The 20,649-nt window shown below is 35.4% G+C and overlaps 1 protein-coding gene across 1 annotated transcript; it reads left to right on the top strand.

Moving 5' to 3' along the window:
* Nucleotides 1-9,679: 9,679 nt before the first annotated feature.
* On the top strand, nucleotides 9,680-16,807 carry LOC131662097 (expansin-A13-like). Its single transcript, XM_058931789.1, has 2 exons — nucleotides 9,680-10,363; nucleotides 16,345-16,807. The coding sequence occupies exons 1-2, from the start codon at nucleotides 9,816-9,818 to the stop codon at nucleotides 16,652-16,654; spliced, it is 858 nt and encodes a 285-aa protein (XP_058787772.1). The 5' UTR covers nucleotides 9,680-9,815; the 3' UTR covers nucleotides 16,655-16,807.
* The last annotated feature ends 3,842 nt before the right edge of the window (nucleotides 16,808-20,649 follow it).

Genomic DNA, 20,649 nt, shown 5'->3' with positions numbered 1-20,649 from the left:
AGGAGAAAAAGAAACAGAGAAAAAACAATAAATTTATAAAAAAAAAAAAACTGAACGCAACAATCCTGTGAGGTAGGCTCTTGAGGGAACACCATGTGGATCACCTTCCGGTCCCTTAGATCTGCGCTTCATGGAGATCCCATGGTTGAGAGGTGAGGGAGCATCGTAGTCTTGCATGAAGACGCTGCGTAGAATCTGTGAGGAACTACCAACAACAATTATTAAAAATAATAGTGTCAAGGGTAGAGTTCGAACCCAGGCCCTTGCACTCAAGCACAAAACACGCTTACCAACTGCACTGCGTTAACAAGTTGTATATGCAATGGCTACCAATTATTAAATATAATAAGATTTAGTAAAGGGAATTTTCAAACCAGTCAAACTGTGGGCCCGGCGTTGGAGAATGAGGCAATAGGAAATAGAGAGAGGGAGGCTGAATTATTGACCCACGAATGAGGTGGAGACACGCCTGCAGAGAGATAATGGGTGGATGACCATCGAATGAATGCATGCCACGCACGCGGTCTTCTCCCCAACATCCACTGTTCATCATCTTCTCCGCCATACCTGCGGATTTTATTGCGCTTTTTGCTTCGGATTTACCTGCGGATTTTTCCGCAGGTTTTTCGTCTTCTTCACCTTCAATTTGGAACCTGCGAAATCAACAAGAAATAAAAAGGAAAATAACCCAGATCACCTAATTAGAGGGCCACGGATTCAATGGTAAGATTTTTATGTCCTGAAAACACCCGGAAACGTGAAAACGAGCGTGAGGCTCCTTTGTGCCCTAGCCATGGTGATTGAGTGGTTTTGCGTCCAAGCTTCGGTTTCAAGGTTCTAACGTGTTCTGAAGATCATCACAAACTTATATGAAACGTTAATATTAATGAAAACATGATAAAACATGGAGAAAAAAATTTAAGAACGTGTGAAACAATATGAACAAGGTACGATCATTCCAGTCATCATGGGACTTCATGACTGGTTTATTAGCGACTTTTACCACCTTCGGGAGAGATTGTGATGATCGTTTGCTCTTGGAAGGGGCTGCAACAAAGGGGCTCGAGTTTCACTTTTATTCTTGAATATTGAAGTTTTGAGCTAGGGTTCCTTGAGGCTGCAGAACGTCCTTCTTCATTAGGGTTTCCTTGTATACTTATAGGAGATTCAACTAGGGTAAAGAATGGGCTTGGTCCTTGAGTTATTGAAAAAAGAAAATATTTCTTTTGAAAATCATTCTAAATCTTTCTATATTTGCATGACATCCTTTCTGTGGTGTATTCCACGAATTTGGACCCTCCCCTGTGATTATTTGGACCATCTTGATTGATTGAAATTTATTAAAAATCAAATATTTGATTAAAACTAATTTTCAATATTTAATAATGATTTATTTGTATTCTAATGAATTAAAATTCAAATAAACAGAATAAATATTATAAAAATAAAGTAATTAGTTTAGGGATGCCCATAAAGCCCATAGTCACGTTTGGCATCCATATTCTAGGCCCATTAGTCCAAAAACACAAAATTATGCAATTAGGTTTTTGTGTTTTTCTTGAAAATCGACCAACTTCTGAGCCTCATATCTCCTTCAATATTTGTCATATGAACATGTTCTTAGAATTTTTGGAAATCTCAAGATGTCCTCTACAAGCCACTTTGGAACATATTTTTCATTTGGAGATTTTATATTGATGATATGGCTTCTGACAAAAAACAGCTTTTTGCGATCTTCTTAGAAGGACCTGTAATATATTGGTTCATATCTCCCAAATGGTGCATTTATGGCCTTGGCTTGTGAGATACAAAATTGTAGATAATTCAATTTCCTTCAAATTGAGCTTTGGATGGGAAATTTATAATGTTCCATGTGGAAGTTATGGCTGGTCAAAGTTCAGTTGACTTTTTCCTATAAAACCCTAATTTAGAACTTTGAGTTTTGTTGATTTCAGAACTTTCCTTGATGAGTCATGATCAATCCTTGATCAAATGATGAATGATAGTTCAAAATAAGGATGTTGACAAAAAAATCAGGAATTTTGACTGTACTTTGACTACAGTTGACTTTTAGGTCAAACTAATCGACTGTTGATCTTTTGAGCAGTTGATTGATCAGTCTTATGAACCAGGGCTTGAAACTTGAGGTGAGGATCCTTTGGGGCATATGAGAGGTTATGAGGTCCCCTTGAATTGTCAGAACTTGATTTTTCTTGAAGATAAGCAAAAACCCTAGTTGTGGGTTGTTGTTTAGGAGAGTGCGCATTCAGTCAAGTCTCGAGCTTTTGATGTTCAAATGAGCTTGAGTATGAAAATGTGATGGGCAAATTTTGGGGTATGACAATACCACATGCATAGTGTCAGTTCATACATATGTGTGACTTTTCATGATCTGGATAAATGTATTTTATGTTATGGTTTGATGGTGTTGTGATTGTGTGATGATGAAATGGCTGGATATGAAACGATTGGGTGAATTATATAACTATGATATATTGTTGTTTGTAATGCAATAATATTTATTAATTGTGATGAGACTCACCCTTACATGTTTTTATTTTCAGATTGAGGATATCGGCTTTTCGACTTGGTGAGGATTAGTTCATGAGTCAGTGCGTTTCGCTTAGCGTCAGGTGTCATGCTCTGATATTGTAACACTGGGGACGCAAGTTTTGAGTTTATGTTTTATAACTCTAATTGTTATTTTGATGTTTGAAGGATAAAGTTTTAAATATGTTGAACTTATCTGTGTGATTTAATTTCCGCTGTGTTAACATGAGATGTTATAATTTTATGATGGATTTCCCTCAGTGAATGCATGACATAGACGTATGATGTTTTATTAATTATTGAATTTGTGACGCCCTTGTTTTCATGTACTCTGAATAATTTATTTAATTGCCGTGGGGTTTAGAAGGGTGTGACAATAGTGGTATCAGAGCATAGCCGGTCGTTGTGACTATAGTCTTGTGTCAGTCTTCCCTGTGTATGCGACTAGTACGAGTTAACTTATCGATACTTTTGTTCTGACTAAATTGTTTGTGATTTAAGCAGAGCAATGACTGGAAGAGGTGGAAGAAACGATGATGCAATTGATGAGGTTTTGGAAATGATTGCTGGTGTGCTTGGAGGGAATCCCATTGGAGCTGGTATTGGTACTAACAGGAAGTTGGGAGATTTTCAGAGGAACAACCCTCCGTTGTTCAAAGGCACTCATGACTCTGAAGGTGCTCGGAAGTGGCTGAAGGAAATTGAGAGGATTTTTCAGAGTGATTGACTGTGATGAGAACTTGAAGGTGAGGTAAGGTACTCACATGTTATCTGAGGAAGCCGGCAACTGGTGGATTGCTACCAAGACAGAGCTGGATACTGATGGGATATCAATCACTTGGGCTATGTTCAAGAGGGAATTCCTGAGGAAATATTTTCCCGAGGATGTGCGGGGGAGGAAAGAGATTGAGTTTCTGGAGCTGAGGCAAGACAATATGACAGTTCCAGAGTATGCTGCCAAGTCTGTAGAATTGGTGAAATATTACACTCCTTACAACAATGATGAGGCTGGTGAGTTTTCGAAATGCATCAAATTCGAGAATGGCCTCCGTGATGAGATCAAACAGGGTATCAGAAAGGCGGTGAATTCAGAGTTGACGAGAATGGTATATTGAAGTTTGGTGATAGAGTTTGTGTCCCTGACGTTGCTGAACTCCGAAAGAATATTTTGGAAGAAGGACACCATAGTGGATTGAGCATTCATCCTGGTGCCACCAAGATGTATCATGACTTGAAGAAGTTGTTCTGGTGGCCTGGAATGAAGAAGGAGATTGCAGGATTTGTTTAGTCTTGTTTGACATGTCAGAAGTCAAAAATTGAACATCAGAAGCCATCTGGGTTTATGCAACCTCTATTTATTCCTAAATGGAAGTGGGACAGCATATCGATGGATTTCGTTTCTGGTTTGCCGAGAACAGTTAAAAATTGTGAGGCTATCTGGATTGTTGTGGACAGGTTGACGAAGTCTGCACATTTTATACCGGTAAGAATGGACTATCCGATGGAAAAGTTGGCTCAATTATACATTGAAAAGATAGTTAGTCTACATGGTATTCCTTCGAGTATCGTGTCTGACAGAGATCCGAGATTTACGTCTAAGTTCTGGGAAGGTTTGTAGAGAGCATTGGGTACTAAATTGAGGTTGATATTTTCTTATCATCCGCAGACTGATGGACAGACTGAAAGGACGATTCAATCGTTAGAAGATTTGTTACGTGCTTGTGTGCTAGAAAAAGGAGGTGCTTGGGATAGTTATCTGCCTTTGGTTGATTTTACCTACAACAATAGCTATCATTCGAGTATTGACATGGCTCCGTTTGAGGCTTTGTATGGTAGAAGATGTAGAACACCGTTGTGTTGGTACGAATCTGGTGAGAGTGCTGTGATCGGGCCAGAGATTGTACAACAAACTACGGAAAAGATTAAGATGACTCAGGAGAAGATGAAAGCTTCTCAAAGTCGTCAGAAGAGTTATCACGATAAGAGGAGGAAAACACTTGAGTTTCAAGAAGGAGATCATGTGTTTATGAGAGTTACTCCTATGACAGGTATTCGTCGGGCGTTGAAGTCAAAGAAGTTGACACCACGTTTCATTGGTCCGTTCCAAATTTTTGAAAGAGTAGGAGAAGTGGCCTATCGTATCGCTTTGTCGTCGATGCTTGCAAATTTGCATGATGTATTTCATGTGTCTCAGTTGAGGAAATACATTGCGGATCCGTCCCATGTGATCCAAGTGGATGATGTACAGGTGAAAGACAACTTGACGGTTGAGGCTTTACCTGTGAGGATTGAAGATCGAAAGCTGAAGCAATTACGTGGCAAAGAGATAGTTTGGTTAGAGTAGCTTGGGGAGGACCGGCTGATGGAAATGTCACCTGGGAGCTAGAGAGCCAGATGAAAGACTCCTATCCGGAACTCTTTACTTGAGGTATGTTTTCGAGGACGAAAACTCTTTTAGTGGGGGAGAGTTGTAACACCCGTATATTTTAATTTTAATTTAATTTGGAAATTGAATTAATATTAGAATTATTTTGAATTATGGAAAATGAAATTAGAAAATAAAAGGTTAAGGCATTGGGCCAATGGATGATGTTAGAAAGAAAGGGGGTGCGAGTTAATAAAGCCTTTTAATAATTATGATATTATTTTTCATAAAACAAGAAGGAATTTGGGAAGGAGATAGAACGTGAAAGAACTGAAGTTTTTGGAACACGAAGAACGTGAAAGAGGAACAGTAGAGGGAGAGACCAATCAAGAATTCTTGCTAAGGTAAGGGGGGACTCTCCGATTAATATCTCTTATCGTATTATAGGTGATGATGTTGATTAGGGGTATTGTTTAGATCAATGGTTTTGTATTGTGATTGTGTTGCTGTGTTCATATATGGATTGAATATATGATTGTGAATTCCTAATTAATTGAGTAGAATAAGGTTTGTAATGAGTGAAATTGATATAGGGTAATAAACTATTGATGATAGATGAATCCTATATGTTTAAGAGTGCAGAATTTCTGTTTTAGAATCCAAATCGCAGACTGTAACAGTGAAATCGCGAGGAAGACGAACTGGGTAAGTTGCAGGTTTTTGAGACTTCTGCCCATTTGCGTATGATACGCGTATGGTATGCGTATGAGGGGGTGGTACGTGTATGGTACGCTCCTTGTTACGCACCAAAATACGCCCTTTTGTTGATACGCGTATGGTACGCGTATGATGTGTGTTTGTGTGGAAATCTGGCTCTGTTGGTATGCCTATGGTACGCGTATAGCCAGCGTGAAATGCAGAATTTTGCTGTTTGTAATTTTTGAAAGTTTGATGATGCTAAATTTTAAAATATTGGCCTGTTTTGAGTGCCGTTTTGATCATGATGAACTGGATGAGATAATCTGTATTATTGATTGATGTTATGATTTAATTGAATGATGTTAATATATATATATATATATATATATAAATAAACATGCTTTGATGACGATGATGATGATGATGACGACTTGAGTATGAGATGATGTTACTCATAGATTGATGATGGTATAAGTATGTTTTATGTATGTTAGCATTCATTCATAATCATTTGTTGAGGGTTGTATCCATGATGATGTGTTGGATAAGTGAAGGGCATAGTTCCCATTGTGTGGAATTGTGCTGGTAGAGCCGTATCTTGATGATGTTAGATCGGTCGGTGGGTTATTCCCATTGATGATGTTGGTACCACATGCATAGTGTCAAATCATACATATGCGTGACTTTTCATGATCTGGATAAATGGATTTTATGTTATGGTTTGATGGTGTTGTGATTGTGTGACGATGAAACGTCTGGATATGAAACGATTGGGTGAATAATATAACTATGATATATTGTTGTTTGTAATGCAATAATATTTATTAATTGTGATGAGACTCACCCTTACATGTTGTTATTTTCAGATTGAGGATATCGGCTTTTCGACTTGGTGATGATTAGCTCATGAGTCAGTGCGTTTAGCTTAGCGTCAGGTGTCATGCTCTGATATTGTAACACTGGGGACACGAGTTTTGAGTTTATGTTTTATAACTCTAATTGTTATTTTGATGTTTGAAGGATAAGTTTTTAAATATGTTGAACTTATCTGTGTGATTTAATTTCCGCTGTGTTAACATGAGATGTTATAATTTTATGATGGATTTCCCTCAGTGAGTGCATGACATAGACGTATGATGTTTTATTAATTATTGAATTTGTGACGCCCTTGTTTTCATGTACTCGGACTAATTTATTTAATTTTCGTGGGGTTTAGAAGGGTGTTACACTTTCACTCGGCTGAATCCGAATTGCCAAATCTCGTGCAAAACCCCCAAATAAACACCTTGATCTTAGAGGACAAACCATAACTGGTTTTTCCCAATGAAACCCCCAAAGAATCTCAACCCAATTTACAATTCAACAACCTAAATTTGACTTTATCAACTCTGAATCTAGATGACACCCAACAAGAATGATTATGTGTAATTTTTGTGCATAAGCATAAATGAGAGATTGAAGATGAAGAGAACTTTTTTTTGAATGTTTATGGTTTCATCTAGTTGGAAATGATGCATGTATGAGGTATATATATGTGTGTGTGTGTGTGTGTGTGTGTGTGTGTGTGTGTGTGTGAGTGTGTGTACAAGTTGGAGGCAAAAAGAAAACTAGAAGTTTATAAAAGAATGTAGAATTTTAAATTTTTTTACACGTGTGTCGACACTTGTAAGTCATGAGTCAACTCATAGTAGAAAATTTTCTACTATGTGTCGACCTGAAGAGCCTTATGACTCGACTCATGCAAACATAATCCACATGCTTCAAAAAGCATTAACATGTGCTGAATCATAGACGTATGTGTCGAATCATAAAATAAATTTTTTCCATGTGTCGACCTGAAAAGCTTTATATGTCGACTCATGCAAACATAAGCTACAGGGTTTAAAATGCATCCACATGTGTCGACTCATAGAAGAAAATTTTGTTCTAGTGTCGATCAGAAAAGCTTTATGTGTCAACTCATGCAAACATAAGTTATAGGCTTTAAAAAGCATCCACGTGTGTGGACTCATAACACGTATGAATCGACACATAGACTCGGTTTTTTACATAAAATATTTTCTAAACACATTCTAAGCTTCCTAATACTAAGATGCATATCAAGACTCGGAGAAAACCGTCCAATATACAGAAATTCTAAAGTTGTCCTAGTTTTGACATCATGCAAAACATCTATAATGGGAGAGTGCACTCACAATTTTGAGGTTACAATGAACCAAAAAATGTAGGATCCGAAGAAGAAAATAGACTGATAAAATGGGTGTCAGCAGAGCTTAAAGAGGAAAGGTCAGAGTTTATAAAAGACGGGAAGCTTACGGTTTGCGCAAAGAGTGAAAAAGGCGTTTGAAATATTAAGTAACCCTATATAGGGGAGCAAAGTAGAGTACAAAATGGCCCAAAATGAAAGAAAATAGGGAGGTGAAAAAAAAAAACAATTGGATTTCACCTCGAAACTTTGGGCCATATGTTAGAAAGATCATGCGAAACGTCTCAATGATAAGACTAGCATTTAATACATCTGCTCCCTAAGTTACTCACGCCGACTGCCAAACCTCTTCCTTTTATCCAAGCAATGACCCCTATACAAAGATCTCAATCTAAATTTTTTTAAAAGGCTTCCTGCTACTACGCCACGAGAAACCTTGAGGACAATAGTTTTGTGCCAGCCAAATACCCAATAAGAGAAATACCCACTCATCAATCCAAGACCATTCCTCCAAAACGAGTAATGTATAACCCAACCACGTTCCATAGTTCCACAACTGATCCAGGTCATGGATCTGTTGCCACCATTGGATATAATCTAATATTCTTCCGCATTCCAAATTGTGAAGCATGTGACACCTTAACCAAATTTCATATATAAGGTGTCTCACATGAAGAAAAATGTATGATTCAAATCCATTTTCACTCTCACATTGTTCTTTATTTTTCACTGACTTGAGTATTGAAGTGTTAACCTTACAAGTCAGCACTCTCTCCGCCGTATCAAATGCGTGTTTCTTGGATCTTAAATTTCATTTCATCGTCTTAATAATCATTTTTGATTTTGAAGCTAAATAATTAAGGAGTACGACTTATCTCATATAGAAGTGGGATCTGATTACTTGGCCTACATCGATTTGGTTGAGAGAAAGAAGATGAATAAAGGATACACCAATATTTTATTGTTTAAAATATTAGAAAAGCTAGGATTTTCTTTGAAGTTATCATGTTTAAGCATATACAGTTATACCATTCCAATGGCAAAAAAACCGTACTCGCGGATATTCGCGGATAAAATCCGTCACAGGTAAGGGGCGAATAGTTTAATAGATATCCATGGATAGAATAAATGAATATTTAAATATCCATTTTTAAATGGATATGGATTTGATGATATGTATCTACGGATATCCGTATCCGTTAATAAATTATAATTTTTTTTAAAATATCATTAGTTTAAATCATTTAAAGAAGGAAATTAAACTTGCGATTAAGAAAATTAATGTGGCTAAGTTTTGTTGGTAAAGTAAGAGTAAATTGTATTGGTCTTATGATAATAACTTTTGTGTCTTTAAAAGAAATTGAACATTTTTTTTTCTTCAAAATATAATTTTAGAAAAAAAATATTATCCATGAATATCGATAAATATTACAGATATTTTAAAACCCACTAATTATCCGTCCTCATAAATATCCATTTAGGTACTTATACACCGAGTTACAAATGAGGTCGGCGTCCTTTTTTCTTTGTCAAAATAAACTTGGATTAGATTAAATAAACACCAAAAACATTGCTGCTATATGCTAGCTGTCAGCCGTAACTAAAATAGAACAGAGGGCAGCAGGAGCATTCAATATAAGCGGTCCAAAGAGTCGTTATCGTCCTTTGATTTTAATGGGACAAGACGCAGCGAAAAAATCGGTATCCAAATTTACTCGTGAAGAAAAACAGCAAACTTGCAACGATATTTTTTAAAAAATAGAAAAAAAACTTATTTTATTTGTTTAAAAATTAAAACAATTCTCCAGCAATAAAGATTGTACTAATAAAATGACAGAAGTGTCAGTCAGCACTTCAAAACACAGATGATAAAAAATTGTAAGAAATTTTAAAAAATGTGATGTTTGTGTGAAGATGATAATGCACAACCATTCAAGATTGTGATTTTTGGCATCTCATTTTTCATCATTCTCCAGTCTCAACTTCCAAAGGCAAATGTCACTTGGAGTATTAATCTCTATTTACATTATTACCCTTCAACTAATTATTCTATTCACTTCACCCACTACCTCTCATTACTCTTCTCCTTCACCTCCAGCCGCACCATTCTCCGAATCCCCTAACAAACCTCCCTCTCCTCCCGCCGCGGAATGGCTCTCCGCCCACGCCACATACTCCTCCTCCTCCGATGACACCAGAGACGCAGTCGACGGCGCATGCGGCTACGGCGACGCTCTCAGAGACGGTTACGGCATCACCGCAGCTTCTCTTAGCGAAACTCTCTTTCAACACGGCCAGATCTGTGGCGCATGTTATGAGCTTCGCTGTTTTGAGGAGGATGTTCCCTTCGACCGGCGGTGGTGCGTCTCCGGCAGGTCTATTGTTGTCACCGCTACTAATTTCTGTGCTCCGAACTACGGTTTTGACGCGGAGAGTAACGGTGGACATTGTAACCCTCCCAAGCAGCATTTCGTGATTCCGGTTGAAGCATTTGAGAAGATTGCGATTTGGAAAGGGGGTAGCATGCCCGTGGAGTATCGCAGGTACTTTTACTCTATTCTTAATCTTTCACTCTATTAGTTTTTCTTTCTAGAGCATGCAAATTATGAATGAATATGTGTCACTAGTATTTGTTGCAATTGCAATATTACATGACAAATAAATAATAACTAGTGTTGCAATTTTTATTGTATGAAACCATCTTATTAATTATTAAAATACATGTATTGATAGAATAATTAAAAAGTAAATCTACTTTTCAAAAAAAGGCAAATTACATCTGTCACATTCAAAATCTATCATAAATATGAGGTAGGATGAACAAAGAGAAATAAATAAAACAATGATAATATTTAAAAACTGTTCTTGTAAAACACTTTTGGACATAAAATCTATTGTCCATTTGTGTAGTAACATAGAACATGTTATTTAAATAGATAGAGTAACAATTATTCTTTATTATAAATAAAAAAAATCAAATTTGTGTAAACAAGAAACAAAAATGATATTTCTGTTAATTGTAAGTACATAACAGTAGTTATCTAACTGAATTAATAAATCACTAAATAAAGTCATTACATAAGTTCCTACGGCTAAAGCAACAACATCGGCTCTATTTCTACTCTAGATCAACTTCGCCTTTTACCCATTTTATGTACCTTTTTAGCCTATGCACATTTCTACAAATGTGAGAACCACATCCAATATCAAATACATATGATACAAAAGTAGATAAATTTACTTTTATGACAAAAATACCAAAATTTAAGTCTCTACTATATTCTTTTTATCTTCCAGGTACTTTGAGCAAATTCTCTTATAATGTTCGGTCTAACGTAGTAGAGACAAGTGCTCTACTTAGCTATACCTTTGTTATACTTCAAAGAACGACCAGTAGGTTTGAGCCTGACAAATTCCTCGCATTTCCTTTACTATCCTACTTGTTGGGTCTTTTGTTTTCCACGAGAACAATTTTCCCTTTTGATTTCAAATTCTGCCCAGCAGTTGTCGACATGCCTAGCAGCTCTGATCGATTTTTTTCCATATCATTCATATTAAAATTTCGGAGTTGATAGATTGACGATTGGTCTCTGTGGTTCGATAATTTTATATATTACTTCGATAGACTGTGCACTTGCAGTTCTATATTTAGGCTATACGTAACAGACCCATCAAGTATTTGGCGCCGTTGCCGGGGAGCAACTTTGCCAAATTTCGTACCCTATTATTATCCCGTTTACACTAAGGCTATTCTAGCCGGTAGATGCGTAGAAATCGTAGCACCGGTAACCTATTAAACCCTTTAATGGAACCCGAACGTTATGCCAGAGTACATCTGTTTATCCTTAATTAAGGAAAGCTATGGCCGAAGACCGTAACCAAAGACCGCTTAAATAGTTTACTTAAACAGACGGCTTAAAGAGCACGTCTGTTTGCTATACTAGAACTAGGCTCCTCATTAGATGGTTAAGTAAACTCTTTAAGCGGTCTTTGGTTACGGTCTTCGGCCATAGCTTTCCTTAATTTAAGGATAAACAGACGTGCTCTGGCGTAACGTTCGGGTTCCACTAAAGGGTTTAATAGGTTACCGGTGCTACGATTTATACGCATCTCCAGGCTAGAATAGCCTTAGTGTAAACGAGATAACAACAGGGTACGAAATTTGGCGAAGTTGGTCCCCGGCAACTGCGCCAAAAACTTGATGGGTCCGTTACGTATAGCCTAAATATAGAACTGCAAGTGCACAGCCTATCGAAGTAATATATAAGATTTTCGAACCACAGAGACCAATCGTCAATCTATCAGTTTGTCATAAATTTCATTATGAATGGTATGGACAAAACTCTACCAGAAATGCTAGACATGTTGAAAACTACGGAGTAAAGCAGAAAATCAAAAGGGAAGATCATTCTCATGGTTTATAATAAAAAGAAGCAAGATACTAAAAGGAAAAACAAGGAAGTTGTAAAACTCAAATATACTACTCGATATTTGAAGCCTAGCTAGGTTATAAGTAAGGATGACAATTGCTTCTACTAAGGTAAGTCTGAACATTGGAAGAGAAATCGTCAATAGTACTTGGAAAATAAAAAGAATAGGGTAGAGACTTCAAGTTCAAGTATTTTGATTGTAGAAATAAATTTGTTACTTCTACATCAGGTTGAATACTCGATTTGGTTCTCACATATGTAGTAATGTGTTGGGTTAAAAAAGAGTGGAGAATTGACAAAAGGTTAAGTTTATCTATGAGTTGGCAATGGAGCAAAGGTTGCTGCCTTAGGCATGGGAACATATGTATTCATTTTATCTAGTGGTTTATTAACTCAGCTAGAGAATTGCTATTTTGTACTTGCAATTAGCAAAAATATTATTTTTGTTTCTTCTCTGGACAAGTTTGATTTTTTATTTATAATAATGATTAATTGTTGTTGTATTTATTTAAATAATATATTCTATGTTATTGCACAAATGAACAATGAATTATATGTCATTGATTTTGAAATGTCAATTTATAACATATTAAAATAATGAAATCTAATGAATTAAATCTCACTTACCTAAGTTATCTTTGATATTGTCGCTTAGGCCATATAAATGAGAATACATTTCCAAACTCCATAAAAATGGACTTTTAAACTCTTTTTATAAATCATATGAAATATGCAAATCTTATTTACTTGAGAAGATGACAAAGTTCTCATTCACAATAAAGATGAAAGAGCTAGTGATCTTTTGGCCCTCATACATGCCGATGTATGTAGACTACTAAACACACAATTCATGAGGTTTTTAATACTTTATCACACTTACTCGTGGTTACAATAGATATGGTTATGAGTATTTAATGAAACAAAAATCCGAATCCTTTGAAAAGTTCAAAGAATTAAAAAATGAAGTACAAACCAACTAAGCAAGAATATTAAATTTCTTCAATCAGATTAAGAGGTGGTGAATATTTAAGCATAAAATTTGATGACCATCTAAACTTACTCCTCTTAAAACACCACAATGAAGTGGAGTATCCGAGAGAAGAAACCCAACTTTATTAGACATGGTTTGATCCATGATGAGTCACAGTGATCTTCAAAACTCTTTTTGAGAACATACTTAATTAATAGTTGCTTACACGTTTAACTATGTTCTATCCAAAACAATTGAGAAAACATTATATGATATACCAAGTGAAATATAGTATACTGTAAGGTACAATGAGTTTGTTCGTTCAACGCTCGTGATCGTTCCCAATTTTGCATCAATGGTTAATCGTCACAAGAGATAATCATTTTATCACTGATCATGCTCATTCGTAAGGATCAATTAAAGAGAAATTTATGTTTTCCGCTGCATATTTTAATCGTGATTTCCCTTTAATAGGACGTGAGGGAAATGCTCCGAACCCTATAAGTGAGAACCATTGTCCACCATGACACAGAAAAATTGGGTGTGGGCTTTTGAGAATTAGGAGAATATTGTGTGTCAATTAAGACAAAGGAATACATATGACATCAAGTAACCTTTAAGTTTTAGGGAAAATTTTTCCTATGACATTTGTGGTGATAGTTGAAAATATGTTTCTTTAGTTTCTATCTCATTATCAACTGCACCAGAGATCTCATGTGTCTCTTGGATTTCCTCTATCATTAGTAAGAGAAAATTTTCTGTTGCACATTTGTAAGCTGGAACAAAATTTTCATCATAATTAAAACATAAGTTTTGAGCTCTCCGCTCGGGCAAAAGTAATGCGTCTTATATTGTAGTTGTTGAGGAAGGATATGTTGGTCTTGGATTGTGGTTTTGAGAGATAGAGGAGCTTGAGGTCAGATTATAAGATCTAGTTAACTTAGGTTTAGAATCCTTCAACTTAGTATCAATTAATTTGGCTATTTCCACAACTTGTGAAATAGAGTAAGAGTGTTTACTGACAACTTCATTTCGAATTTCTGGGTTCAATTATGATATGAAACAATTAAGGATTGCATCTGATGGTAACTTGATATTCCGAAACATATCCATGTTGTCTCAATGGTGAATGATATATGTATAGTGAAAATTAGGTACTAGTGACAATATTTTCAGAGCTAGAGTGTTCAATGGTGATGAAAATATACCTGTTGGAACTCTGTTTTCTAAATAAGATGCTGATGGAAAATTATTGAGTAATGAGTGATGCAGATTTGGCACGGTTGTTTTAAGATTGTGCTTATGGGTGAGGATGAACTCATTAAGAACACACACATCCGTTAAACTCATTAGGGTTCTTTAAATGGACCCATTTAATTTTTTATAATATTACACTCTTGCCAATTATTTAAACAACTCAACTAAAATTTTCAAATACCCATACCACTTTAACTTTAAAATAGGTCCCACTAAACACCACATTATACTCTAACATTTTATTATTTATAATTTTTTTAATCCAATTGACAAGTAAAGATCGTGCTTTATTGTGGAAATGTTTACTAATTAAACAACTCAATTGCACAGCTGTTTTGGACTAGCCCCACGACTGGTGGTGGCCAAATCCATATCTACTCTCAGGGCGATCCAATAACCTTGGTCCAATCACCTAAGGGTAGTAAGAACGTCATCTCTCCTGCCCCTCTGTCGGAGACACACCTCCATTTAGTCCGAGGACAGCACATCATCACTACGCTCGACCTAGCTTGCCCCTGCACCTACGGCAAGGCAGCCACTCTGCTCTTCAGACAAGGACAGACAGCCCCTGCTCGCTGGACATCTTTGTCAACCAGAGATACCTCTCTTCCCGACCAACGACTAGTTCCGGGTAACCTCCCAGAATTCCTAAACATACTTCTAGAATCCTGGCAGTCACGCGTTTTGGGATTAGATCCACGATCCAACCCAAAACGTGGACCAATGGCCAAGCGCTGTGGGATAAAATAAAAATCCTCTCATTTGAGAGGGTTAGGTAACACAATTTTAAACCACTTGAAACACTAAAACGTATCTGTGCTCCTACTTGCTCGTCAGAGTGCCTTGCAGGTCCACCCTCTCCTCTTCATCAACAACGTGCAGACGTCTCTGGCCCACTTTCTGATTCTGATCACCTCCAGATCAGTGGCGCCGTCAGTGAGAATCTTTGTTATCCCCGTCTTTTCCTCCTCTTCATCAACACCGTGCAGACGTCTCTGGCACACTTTGTGCATGTTTGGATTGGCTTCTACAAGTCTCAAAAGCACTTCTAGTTCACTTCAACTTGAAAATTGTTTTTTTTTTGTTTGAATACTTTTCCAAAATCAATTCTCCTCCTCCAAAAGCAATTCTAGTAGAAGCTACAATTCCTAGCTTTTGAGTTTAGTAGAAACAATTCTACATCTATTATATATTATTTAATATAACTCTTTTAAATTTTCCTTCTTTACCCTCTTTAATTTTCATCAATTACTTCTTTCCTTTTTTATTTGTATTAGAATTAATTCAAAATCAATTTTGTTAAAACTATACAAACAACATTAATTGATTACAATCACTTCTGTATCATTGTATCCAAACATAATTCAATTTTTCTAAACTCAATTCTTTTAAAATCAATTATACCAAACTCAATTTTCTCAGAATCAATTTTGTCCACCGCCAATTCAAACAAGCCTTTTATGGTTTTGATCCCCCTCAATATCAACACCCAATTATCCAAAGATTTCTGACATCGTTTCTTTGGAAAATGTGAAAGAACGATCAATTTTAATCGATAATGGTGTGGCTGGTTTATTGCTTGAATGGCGTCATCAAGGTCTTTTGGAGTACTGTTTGTAGAAACCAATAAAAATAATTTTTTTTACTTTATTTTGAGATTTCAAGAAACTAAGTCAACATGAAAAAACATCAATAACAAATTTAGAATCACACTAAAAATTACTTCAACCATTTTTTTTAAAGAGCTCTAACATAGCCGCCAAAAACTCACTATAAGTAGTGTTATAAAAAAAGTTAATATTCAATTCCATTCTTTATGTTGGTATTTCTTTGGATGTTATGTTTATTAATCTGTATTTTGGAGCAGGACAAAGTGCACAAGGGAAGGGAGAATGCGGTTTACAATTACAGGTTCTGGCATATTCAATTCAGTGCTGATAAGTAATGTGGCTGGCATAGGTGACATTGTTGGTGTAAAAGTTAAGGGTTCAAAGACTGGTTGGATTCCTATGGGTAGGAATTGGGGTCAAAATTGGCATGTAAATGCATTGCTACAAAATCAACCTCTTTCATTTGAGGTCACTAGTAGTGATGGTGTAACCATTACATCTTACAATGTAGCTCCTAAGAATTGGACCTTTGGACAAACCTTTGAAGGCAAACAATTTGAGTCTTAGGAAAAGAATAAACAAAATCTAACTTGTTTCAAAGGACCATTTTCCTTCCATTAGTTACCTTAAGTTAGGATTTATCAGACACATTTTTGATCAGATTTTGTTCCTCTCAACATTTATCCTATTTTTCGAATTTGAGAAAATAAATTAAAGTTCCATGAATAATGGTTGCTCTAAGGTATTGTTGATATGCGTAAATTTAGGTTTGAATTCATCTGGGATTTTTCTTCTGTTCACATTTACATGTGAGTCTAACTCATTGTATTGGTCAAAAGGTTTTGCTTATTTGGACATGAAAAAAACACTTATATAGAATTGTTTTAGCATAGAAATCAAATTTAATCTAAAATTTTAGTCTTTTTTTTTAAATTTTCTGAAAATATTTCTTTACCAGGAAAAACACTCCGGTATTCAACAGTCATTCATTTAATATTATATAGTATATTTAATTAATTAAAGTAAATTTAAACTTTGAATTAATTTAAAATAAGAGAATACCCAATAATTCTCGAAATTGAAATTCATTTCGTTAAGTGAAAGGTTTAGGATTGAACCTTGGTGATATCCTATTGTTATGGAAAATTCGTCGGTCTTTCTTCCCTGTGTTTGCATACTAGTTGACATCCCCTGCATACATAATTTGGATAGTTGGAATATAAGCAATCTTTACCTTTTTTTTTCTCTATGACTTTCCACAAAATCTTTATAGTCACACTATCATACACCTTCTCAAAGTTCATGAAGATTGAGTGTAAATCTTGTTGATACATCTGACAATGCTCCATCACACATCGTAATAAATAGATAGTTTCTATGATTAACCTCTTAGACATAAAATTAAATTGATTATTATCTTCATACAATTTTGATCCTCTTAACTTTATCTCCTCTATAATTTGCACAATTTTGTATATTCATCTTGTTTTTTTAAGTTGGAGTTAACATGTTTCTTCTCCATTCATTAGACATTTTTTTTACTTTATAATTTTGTTAAAGGTTTGGTGATCCATTCAATGCCTCAATCTCCAAAAAATTTTCACACTTCATTATGTATGTTGTCTGATCCAACTGCCTTACTATTACTCATCATTTTTACTGTTTCTTTTACCTCATGTTTTTTAATATGACGATAGTAATAATAACTTTGATCCTCTTCCTAATGTCAATCCTATTAGAGTCTCGTGAGATATCATATCCTTCATTAAGTAAATTGTAGAAATCTTCAATTTATCCTTTGACAAACTTCACTTGATCCAAATCTTTTGTCATTCTTTTTCTTCCATTACTAAACTAATTTAATGATTTGTCTCCCTACTTGATTCCTAAGTATTGATATAATATGCCAAAAGTTTGAGTTTTTGTTTCACTCACCGCCTTTTTAGTCTTTTTCTTAGCTTTGTTATACTTTTCTCACGTTTTGGCATTTTTGCACCTAGTCCATTTTTTAAAATATTTTTTTCACTCTAACTTTACGCTAAACACTTTTGATTTACCACCATGACTCTTTACTCCACTCTAAATTTCAGGGCTATGATCAAATGTCCTACTTTTTTTACATCTATAATATCATTATTCCACTCCTTGTGTAAATAATGCTTACTTAATTTTTTGAACTAACTTTGTCGGTGGACTAACGTTTAAGTTCTAAGCTATCTAATTCTTTCGCATTTTCACCCGTTTACTAAGTTTCTTGTAGACACAGGAAATTGGTCTTTCTTCAACCATAATGTTCATTATTTTCATAAATTATCTAATAAACGTGCCTACATTCCATTTTCTAAAATGAATCCTACTTTCGTAAACTAACTTTTTCATCCATACTCGTTCACAAAAATGTAATAACTCTTACTTATTAGTTACTACATCCAAAGAGCGATGCAACGACCTTTTTTTCATTTGACAATATACTCTAGCCACGCAATGTGTTGGGCAACAACCTAGCATTCACACTATTATGTATTTGATCTATATTATCGAGATTCGACAAAGTTTTACGTTGACTATCGATTGTCTAGCACAACTTTCTATTTTTATCCTTAGTTTTAAAAAAAAAATTAATTTTGAGAAATGAAATGTAAATTTTTCTATACAACTTTTTATTATTTTTAGTATATTAACAAATACTTTAAGAGTACATGTTAACATCTTCCTTAAAATGAAATAGTTGAAAGGGGAAATCCACTATCTTACTCTAACGGTCATAACTCGTAACCTTTAAAATATAGCATTAGCATGGGCACCCTTAAAAAATAATAACACTACAGTGTACAATTATTCAATTTATACAGTATACACCATAAGTTTACTGCTCAATAATATTTTATTTTGTTTTTTAATTTCTTTGCTGTAACTAAACTAAAGTTTACGATGAATAATGATTGTTTTTATTTCTTCACACAACTTAATTTTTTTTTTAGCATATAACCTGTTATGGACAGTTTGAAAGGTTTTGGAATGCTCTTTGACCAACTCTTTAACTAATTCTATAAACCTTTTGAAAGTATATACCATAAGGTCTAATAGCGAACCTCGAGTTAAAAATGTATAAAGTAGGTAAACTTTTGCTTTAACTAGAAGCAAATAATCTCCCCCTCTAGCGTATCAATCACCTCTGATTAAATATGACGACTGTCCTTACAGTATGTTGTATCATACGTGAACAGTTTCAACCACCCTTGATATATAAGGGTAAAATAGAATATTTCAAGTAATTAAATTCAATCTCACCAACATTTTCACGAAAAAACCACATTTTCTCCACCAAAGACTTAGATCAATGATCTTCTTCCTGAAGTTTTAATCTTCTCCTCTAATAGATAAATTATTATATTAATCAAGAATGATAACATCCAAAGTCACTCGATCTCCCATTAAACGACAAGCTGATGTTGCAGCCACAAAAGCTCTGCTTCTTCCTCCTCCTCTGGTGGAAGACAGTTAAATGATGGCGACATCTCTACCTGACCCTACGCAATAAGATTTCGCTCCTCAAAGAGTTGGTCAAAGAGCATTCCAAAATCTTTCGTTCTTCAGATTCACACAATAGCCTCACCAAGCTTAACCATCACACCAAACTCATTCAGTACCTCTTTTACTTGGACAAAAAATGCTCATAAGTCGTCAGTTGTTGTAGGCGAATCTTGGAGAACAAGGCGCCACCAACTTGCTAAACAATGTCCGCACTCTAGTACACCAACACAACTTATAATTCCTGGCTGATAGAATACTCAGAATTGAAGAAATTCTTTAATACGTTCTAGCAAGGGAGAATAGTGTACGTGAGGGAGGAAGCCTCCCGAGGAAATTAGATCGTCACATCATAACTGGTCCCCATTGCCATAGCTACGCCACATAGAGAACTCCTGATGACACCAATTCTTAATCGACATCGAGGAGATAGAACTCCCTCACTTTATTCTGAAGGAAGGAGTGGTAGTCATACTCTTCCCAAAGTTCGTCATTATCATCGTTTATTGGCACGTCATTCTCGGGGAAGGGGAAAGATATGACATAGACGCTCCTACTCCATAGCAAAAGAAAAACTCGCTGCCCATATGCATCATCGACAACATAATCTTGAGGTCTTTGGACAAGCCTCAAAAGTTGTAGAGTTACGACAAAACTAGAGATCAAGACAAACATGTTAGGTATGCATATATCAGGTTGAATTATTATCACATTCAAAGGGCGATGAAGTGCAAGATCTTCGCACAAATATTGACCAGAGATGCAATGATGTAGTTTAAGACCCTTCTATATATGAGTATAGATTAATGGAAGAATTTAAAGTACGCCTTCACTGCCCAATTTACTGCTCGAAAACAGCAACCTACAATCATGGCTGCATTGAGCAGGTTACTCAAAAAAAGAAGGAAACCCTACGTGAGTATATTGATCTTTTTACAAAAGTGGAAGTAGAAGTGGGGGCATAGATGATATATTAAAGTGTTGTGTTTAATAAATGGTTGACGCCTGATTCCATGTTCTGGGAAAAATCG

This window comes from Vicia villosa, linkage group LG3, assembly GCF_029867415.1.
Source record: "Vicia villosa cultivar HV-30 ecotype Madison, WI linkage group LG3, Vvil1.0, whole genome shotgun sequence".
In the NCBI taxonomy this organism is placed as follows: domain Eukaryota; kingdom Viridiplantae; phylum Streptophyta; class Magnoliopsida; order Fabales; family Fabaceae; genus Vicia; species Vicia villosa.
This window is presented reverse-complemented; position numbering and strand designations above follow the sequence as displayed.